Source organism: Pseudopipra pipra, chromosome 9, assembly GCF_036250125.1.
Source record: "Pseudopipra pipra isolate bDixPip1 chromosome 9, bDixPip1.hap1, whole genome shotgun sequence".
In the NCBI taxonomy this organism is placed as follows: Eukaryota; Metazoa; Chordata; class Aves; order Passeriformes; family Pipridae; genus Pseudopipra; species Pseudopipra pipra.
In genome coordinates, this window is record NC_087557.1 from 6411360 (window position 1) to 6419891 (window position 8532).

At 53.9% G+C, this 8532-nt stretch overlaps 2 protein-coding genes across 2 annotated transcripts in view; one reads left to right on the top strand and one right to left on the bottom strand.

Moving 5' to 3' along the window:
- Window positions 1-1535, top strand: part of DNM3 (dynamin 3) — a 172321-nt gene extending 170786 nt beyond the window's left edge. Inside the window, exon 21 of the mRNA XM_064664341.1 lies at window positions 1339-1535. Coding sequence (XP_064520411.1) covers window positions 1339-1375 — 37 coding nt within the window. The 3' untranslated portion in view covers window positions 1376-1535. The remainder of the gene's footprint in view (window positions 1-1338) is intronic.
- Window positions 1373-7524, bottom strand: PIGC (phosphatidylinositol glycan anchor biosynthesis class C). The gene has a single exon (XM_064664343.1). It carries the CDS (start codon window positions 7438-7440, stop codon window positions 6562-6564), a length of 879 nt encoding a protein of 292 aa, XP_064520413.1. The 5' UTR covers window positions 7441-7524; the 3' UTR covers window positions 1373-6561.
- Window positions 7525-8532: the final 1008 nt, after the last annotated feature.

Consider the following 8532-nt stretch of genomic DNA (forward strand, 5'->3'; position numbering starts at 1 on the left):
TCTCGCACCATTATCTCAGCATTCCACACTCTGCCTGGGTGGGGACTGCAGGGAGGATTTATCAGAGATGTGTGTTGCATCTGGATCACTGGAGATGTCATTAAAGGGGAGACAGGGAAAATGTAACCCTTTGGCAAACATTCAGCCTGTTCCCTTGCAAGGGGCTTGGAGTGCTGCAGAGATGTTTTGCTGGGAAATGGATGAATGTTTTTCAAGCAGTACCTGGGATTCACTTCATTGCTGGGGAAACCATGTTTTGGGGCGATTCAGAGCTAAGCAGAAGGCTAGACTGAGTCCTCCAGAGCAGGAGCTGGAGTTAAAATGTGCCTGTGTATGTGTTGTGTCTGGAAGGGATTTCCCCCTAAAGTGGCTGTGTATGAATGTGCAGATGTCTTGATTACTCAGTTCCTCCTTCAGATCAGTATGAGCCAAGGAGCTGCAGTCGGTGCTTGGAGATGGTCTCTATGGCACAACAGCTTCCTGTGGGAGCACCGCAGTCTCTGAGTTGGTCCTTAGGTTTTGGGAAAGTAGGGAACAAAAGGTGGGATGAGCAAAGCAGGAACACCCCCGTTGTATTCCCTTGGTTGCTGTAATGTTTGGAGGTGTGTCCTCAGTGGCTGTTCCTGAGGGCAGTGTGTGCACTCCCCTTCAGTGAATAGCAGTGTCACACGTGTCCCCTCTGGCTGGAGTACCTTACGTACCCCGCAGGAGTTTGGTTACAGGCATTTGGAGTTTGGTTCAGCTTTGGTCAGAGCTGAGTCCTCTGGGTAACAGGAGGAGCATCTGCTCCTCTCCAACCACTTCACTGGGCCATCGCTGCCACGGGTCTCCTGCTACACTTGGCAGGTGCCATCACCCACGTTTTTAACCTTTCCCAGCAACGTCCCCTCCAGATACCCCAGTGCACCCCCCAGGCCATCTTGTTTGATCATTCCCCATTTCATCAGAATCTCTACTCCAAGAACAGTGTTTGAAGCAGATAGTGGTGAGAATTTTAAAGCTGGCTGGGGAAAAGCTCTTCCAGAGGATATTACTGGCTGAAAGAAAATTAGAAAGCCTGTGACCAGCGACCTCCACACCTGTGATGTGATTGTCCCAGTTCTCTGGCGCCAGCAAGTCAGATGGGAAGTGGTGAGGATGAAAGCTGAGGCTGTGCTGGTGGCCAGCTGATTCTAATCTCACTCTTGCTCTTTTCCTTAATATACATGTTCTGTGCCTTTTTCTCTTAACCCATTTAATTAAGATAATTTTCTGAATGAGTATTTTTATTATATCTTGACCTTTTGTTTTAAATCTCCCCCTCTGTGAATTTTGGGTTATTTTTTGTTTTTTTCCTAGGCGACCTCCACGAGCTGTTCCAGGAAGATCATCCTAACACACACATTTCTTTTGTGTTACATGCAAGGTCTTTTTTTTTTTTTGGTCCAAAATTACCTTTAATTTGCACTAGCCTACTTGTAAATGAAAGATTTTATTTTCAGATGTCAATGATAAGCCTGGATGTAAAGCAAATAAAATTCTGACTACAAAAGGAATGTGTGGTGGTTTTACACTGAAGGGTCTACCCACTCTTTCTCAAATGGAGCCATTCACACCTTGTGGAAGAAATTGCCTGGGCTCTGTAGAGGCTCCAACCCTCCAAGGTGGTGGACGGAGGGACAGACATTCTGCTGGGATTCCAGCACTGCTTCTGAATTCATTAACCACCAGGATTGCTTCATATAAATGGCTTTGGCTTAGCATTAGCAGGAAGAATAGCCAACAGGGTCCTAAAACATGTCTAACGCACCAGCAGCAGCACCTGGCTGAGCAGAAACTCAAAGGAGGAGATTGCAACAGTCTCTAGACGGATGAATCTCCACAGTTATAAATAAAGTGCAGCTGCTCTGAGCATTTTTTTCAAGCTAAACCTCTGAATTCCTTGCAAGCTGCCCTCACTGGAGCATCTGAGCTCAAACAGCTGTAAGTAGCTACCTCTGGGGTTCCAAATGTGTCTGTCCCTATGGGAAAGATAAAATCAGGGATTTAACATTTAGGAGATGTGCTTGTTTAGGGTTCCAGAGAAATATATGGGAGAGTAAGGCTGGAAAGAAAAGGGAAAACTGATGGGTTTTACTGACTTTTTTTCTCATAGGAAAAGAAACAAGGGATATTTCAGAAACCACAGAGGTAAATCAGGAGGCACTGCACAGGTAGGGACTGGAGGCACCTCTGGGCATCAGAGTCCAGCCTTTGTTTCAGGAGCACAAAAAAGATGTTTCTGGGTAGTGGGGAGTTGGTGGTGAGAGGGAGCTGCAGCCAGACTGCTCAGGGGATGGGGGCAGGGGAGTGGGGGAGATCAGCCTGTGTGTGTAGAAGGGGCCTGGCAACACACAGGCTCGTTTTCAAGCTGGGTCTGACACAGCTTTGCTGAATTTAGCAATTCCTCTTGTTCCAGCTGATTTAGGTCTCTGCTGACTTCTCAAATATCCAGGGAGCTGCTAAACCACCTGCATGAGCTGGTAAATGCCAGACACTGAGTTTGCTCAAATTAGAAGGGAGTGCAAGCCCGGAGAGTTGTAGACTTTCACTGATTATTCTTTCTTCTTACTTAGACTTGTCTTTTGGTAGAGCAGAAGAGAGGAAACAGCAATGGTATTAACAAAAAGGGGAAAAAAAAACCCCACCCCAAAAAACCCCAAATCCATGTACAGCAGTTGTTAGGAGGGGGAGATAAATAATCATTTTTGCCAGACCTTTGAACTGCATGTGCTAAACTAGGAATTGCAGGAGCTGGAGAGAGTACAGTGATTGGCAGGGTGCACCCTGGGAAAGGCAGAAATGGAGGCTCCTACAATCCCAGGAACACAACTGTTCCAGGATGGAGTTGCTCAGGTTGGCTGTATCTCTCATCTGTGGAACTCGTCACCATCAGGTACTGAGGCAAAAAGCACCTCAGCAGAGTTCAGGAATTGTGTACTTTGGGGAACTACTACAGAAGCAACAGTGTTTGTACTCAGCAAGCTCCTGAGGAGGTTCTGCCCATTCTTCACCTTTCAGGTAAGAGGGAATGGGAACAGGCTGAACTTCACAAGCTGCTTTTTTTCCAGGTTGTTTAAAAGTCTGTTCTGTACTGGGGGAAGTTCTCACTGTATTCCTTCTGGGGTATGACATGGTACCAACAGATGAACCAACAATAAATAAAAGGTAGATGATATTTTAGCTGAATGGCCTTGCCTACAGCACCCGGCTGCCAGAGGGCCTCCAGGCCATTAGGCTGGAAAGCACAAACTTGTTTCTCAGGACATTTTATGGTGGTAAACCCTTGACAGAGATCTTTACCTTCTTAGGAAATATTTGATTAAAAATATTGTTGAAAATAGGACTCCAAACTTCATGGGTTGCTGGTGGCCATTTCTAAAATATCCTAAGTAGAAAGACATGGGTACTGGTGTACTGGGAAACCCTGGAGTGTTCTTCAGCATCAGCTCATGGAGTGACTTTTTGAAGAAGCTGTTTAACCTTGTCTGTGCTGTTTCCAGCCCTCACTGGTGTTTGATCTGTGGCCAGGTAGAGGAGGATAAAGGTGCTGCACCAGCTGGTGCCATTATGTGTCCAAGGCTGCTTTTCAGTGAGTGGGTTAGGACCAAAATCCTGTTTTGGTTTCCTGATGATTCATGTTGTTGCTGTTGCCTCTCACATCACAAAGTTGAAAACAACTGAGTGATTGCTGTGGGAATTGAAGAGATACAAGGATCTTACCTTCAAAGACTAAAGTTTTGCTCTTTCCAGGCTTCTCAGATCCAGTCTCCCACATGGGGAGGGACATGGCCCCCTGACAGCACGGTGTGGGTGGCTGACACTTGTCTTTCCCTGCAGCAGAGGCTGTAGATGAGGATTCCAGACTGCACGTGTCAGTGGCTCCCCCAGGAGCGAGGTTTATCCCCAGCCACTTCAGTTACACACATTTGGCCAGCTTCAAATCAAATGCAGTGTCCCACTGAAGGACTGATCTCAGTGGACTCAGAAACTTAAGGGAAAGAAACTTCCTCGTAATGCAAAACAACATTTAACTCTTTACCATGCATTGGTTGCATCATGAACTGAGGACCTATGTTTTTGGTCTCAGCATGGGCTTTGTCAGAGAATGCTTTGCTCAGGTAGCAAATGCCCAAAGGGCATCCAGCCTTACTGGATGGGCGTAGACTTATGGCAAAATTTTGTTGTGTAGAGAATACTCTGACCTCAGGCATGTAGACAAACCCATAATGGCCATTTATGCAGCAGCTTAAATAACTTAAGCAGCACTGCAGAGCATGTGTCCTCAGGAGAAGGTCAGGGAAGTCCCAGGGAAACCCTGCCTGGCCTCTGTGTCTCCTCCTCTCCTCTCCCTGGCTCTCTCGCATTTTTTCCTCTTTCAGTGTCCCTCTGTGCATCCAGGCCATGGACTGGATTTATATTTTCATCCCCCAGCTTAGGCAGAGCAGGATATCTGTGTGGGCAAGCAAGGGGGAGGGCTAAGCCTTTCCCTGCCGATCTCTGGGCAAGCACTGAGGCTCTGCTAGTCTAATCCGAGAATTCTGTGACTGATTGTAGGAAGGAGATGAAGGGAAGGAGCTGGGCAGAGCAGAGAGGCCTGTGGCTGTGGGCAGGGATGAATCTGTTTGTGGTGAGCTGGGCTGGATGGGACACAGCCTGCATCCACCTAGAGCTGGGTGGATGGGGCCTGCTGCATCAGTCAAAGCCCAGGGATTTGCACAGGTGATCCACTGGGTTCGTGCTCTGGCTGAGGTGATGGCAGCCTGTGCCCATCTCCACCTGGAACGTCTGGGTGGTCAAGATTTGCTTTTCCTAACCCGGAGCTGGTTTTAGAATGTGAATTTGGGAAAAGTATTTTTGAGGAAATATTTTTTCTTAGGGGAATGGGTGCAGCAGAAACTCTGCTTTCTTGTAGCCTCTGCAGTGATAGACAGGGGCCGGGCAGGTGAGATTTGAGTTTTGATTTACACTCGAGCTGTGTCCTATCAGTGGGCTCTGTGAATCAGCTTTGGATGGCAGCATTACACTGGCATTAGCCCGGGGTCAAATGGGGCATCCTGGTCACTGAGCAGCAATCTGGGAAACCTCCCTGTGAAAAAAAAACAGTCTCCTTTCCAAAGACCTAAAAAATGTCATCTTGACTCTGACATCTGGCTACTCTGTGTTCCCTGTGAGACCGCAGCACGGGCTCCAAACTGCTGCAGGTTTTAATTAAAACTAAAATGAGATGTAGTTGTCACCATGACGACCACAGCAACATTTAACACTTGGCAGGAGCTGTAACAAAGCACTGGAGGTGTTGGGGACTCCACCGGGGGTTGCTCATTTCCGAGAAAACTCGAGGAACACGGCAAGCGCCTGCTCCATAGGATGAGACCCTGGTGCTCGCGGGGCTGGGGTAAATCGAGCAGAAAGTTGCACTTCTGCAGTGCTGGGTTTCCAAAAGAGAAGATTTCGTAAAAACCCGGGTGATACCAAACGTATCCCTGTGCAACGAGGCTGGGGCAGAGTATGGGCATCCCTTCCCTCTGGCAGTGCTGGCTCAGGAGGGTTTTGCTCCCCTGGGTGGCCGGAGCAGGGCTGGGGCTGCCGAGGGAAGGTGCCGGATGGGAGCAGGGAAAGCGAAAGTGCCAGGGAGGCCCTTCCGGCACGGGGTCCGGCTGTCCTGGCCTGGCCTCCAGTGAGACTTGTTTGCCAGGAGCGCCCTCTGTTGCGGTGTGAGCGGTGACGGACAGACGGACACCTGACAGACGGTGCCAGATGAGATCCTGATAGACCTCCCCCGCTGTCCCAGCAGCGTGGCATCTCACCAGCTGGGGCTGCACCCATGGGGTCTGTGCTGAGCTCCATCCCTCTGGATCAGGGTTTGGCCCTGCAGCGAGGCCTCATTAGCCTCTGAAAAAAGAGAAGAGAGGAAGGCATCATGCCCTCTCATCCCCTCCTCTCCCAAAGGATTTAGGATAGTGTGGTATCTGGCAGTGTCATGAGGCTATTCTGGCAGCAGTGACTGTCGGGGTGCAGGTGAGCAGGGCTGTGCACCACACCCACCCCAGGTGCCCTTGTGCTCAGGTCCCTCAGCACCCACCACCCTGCCCCTCCACCCTGCCCGCAGTGACCCTCACCAGCCCCTTCCCCTCCAGCCCCCCGGGGAAGTGCTGTCAGTCTGCAGTGCACACACTGAGGGCCCGTGGGGCACATCTGGGCCATACGTGTGTTTCCAAGTGGTGTTTCTGCTCAGGGGATGCACATCCCTCTGTTTCCCCCCCCCCCAAATTCAGGTACGGGTCTGCATGACCAGAGCAGACACCACCCTGCTCGTCTGCACCCCGAACTGCTGCAGGGACCAGCTGCTCTGCGGGGCTCAGCTCCTTTCCTCACCAAACCCAAGCAAGTCAGGTTTGGAAACAGATGCTGAAGGGAACATAAACATGGTCCTTGCTGCTGTGTGAGAGGCTTTATTGGGTCAGATGTTCTCCTGCCCATGGCTGTCCCCCAGCAAGGACCTTTGTGCTGCTCACAGCAGAGGGTCCCTCCAGGCCAGGCCTACATGAGGAACCTGGAGAGGTCCTCCTTGATTTCAGCCTCATCCCATGGCCCGTGGATGTTGTCCTTGAGCAGCTGGAGGCGGATGAGGCAGTAGGGGCAGAGGCAGGAGATGGTGAGCAGCAGTGAGGCAAAGAGCACGGCACCCACGCTGGAGATGGTGGCCAGTCCTGCCAGCGCCGCCAGCGCGAACAGCACCGTCACCCCCACGTAGCACTGGGGCGTCCGGGCCTTCAGCTTCTTCTGCAGCATGGGCCAGAGGGCAAAGATCTGCATGGCAAAGGTGACCATGACGAAGGCGTGGAGGGCGCGGGGAAGGCGCGAGGCCAGGCACACCGAGGCGAAGATGGCCATGTTGAGGGACAGCGTGCTGGACACGATGGCAGCGTTGGCGCCATAGTCGAAGAAGATGAGGTGGCCCAGGAGCATGAGGGCCGACATGGCGTAGATGGTGTCCGTGCTGATGGACTCGGTCAGTGTCTTCAGCACGGGCGAGAAGCCGTAGGTGAAGGCGGTGAACACCAGCGTGCTCTTGAGGTCAGCCCAGCGCGTCCGCCCGCTCTCCCACCGCCCAGCCCCGCCGTCCACGGCGTCGAACAGGACGTAGCCGAGCAGCGAGGACACCAGGGCCGCCCCAAAGAGCCCCTGCGGGCTCAGCATCCCGGCGTCCATGTACCACCATGTGAGCACGAAGACGCAGACGCTGCACAGCTGCTGCACCACCGCTCCCGACTGGAAGACGACGGCCCAGTAGCGGTACTGCCGGGCGTGCACGTTCTTCCGCAGCTCCTCCAGGAACCGCTGGTCCACGTAGTTATCGGGGAAGGGCTGTCGCTCGTACAACACCTTCTGCCACCGCCGCGCGGGGACCGGCTCCATGGCCCCGGGACGGGCGGGGGGCCCCGCGGACACGGCCCCGCTCGGGCCCCGCTCGGGCCGCGCCGCCCCCGCCGCTGCCGCCGCCGCGCAGGGGCCGCCGGGCGCGCGGGGCCGCCCCCTGCCGGCCGGAGCCGCGGGACGTGGGACGGGCCGGGCGGGCCCGGGGTCCGGCAGCGCCGGGCACCGTCACACCCCGCCGGGAACCCCCGCCCCGGGCTGCGCTCCCCGCTCCCAGCGAGCTGCTGCTCCCCGCAGCCGGCTGCGGGTGGGATCACGGGTCACCCCAGCTCCGTGCTGGGAGCTGCCCATCCCGAGTGCCACGGCCCGTGTCCCACACGCAGGCTGCTGCCGGGGGGTGCTGGGCGCTGCCTCGCTCCTGCCCCCACCCCCCCAAACGGCCCGGCGGGAAGGAGGGATGCTCCTGCCGTGGTCCCACACCATGGCGAAGGGCTCTCCTCCTGCAGCCCCAACGTGCTGTTCTTAAGCGGCCACGGAGAAGGGCACAGCCGGTCGGTGGGATTTGGCCGGGTCCTCTGTGTGCTTGGACATGCCCCTGCCTGTCCAGCCTTGCTGCTGGATACGTGACCCCAGCCTGTGCTGCAAGCCCCGCTCCCCGTTCCAGCCAAGCGAGGCACCTGCTTTTCTGGCCAAACCAGACTCCACAGCAGCCAGGTCGGGAGTCTGGGTGTGATGGTATGAGCACACGGTGCCCTTCCCTGAAGCTGCTGACTGCTCACAGCTCAGTCTTGTCCTGCTCCCGGAGCCTGCCGGCACCCTCGAGAGTGGAGCAGGACGTGGGAAGGGAGAAGTCGTGGCTGAGCAGGGCTGGAGAGATGCAGCTCTACAAGGACATCCATCTCCTGCACTGCCCATTCCCGAGCCAAAGGGGTTGAGCTAGTGTGTAGCAAGGGGACAGGGGCATAATAAGGGATGCAGGGAGGTTTCACAGAGGCCAGAAGTGTTTTCCCTAACTCTGTGTTTGTTTGTGCTCAGGTCAGAGCCTTCCCAGCCCCGGAGAGGTGCTTGCTGCCGAGGAGCTGCTTACTTTGGCCTCAACTGAGAGGCCTCAGCCCAGGGTAAAGCAGCCCCAAA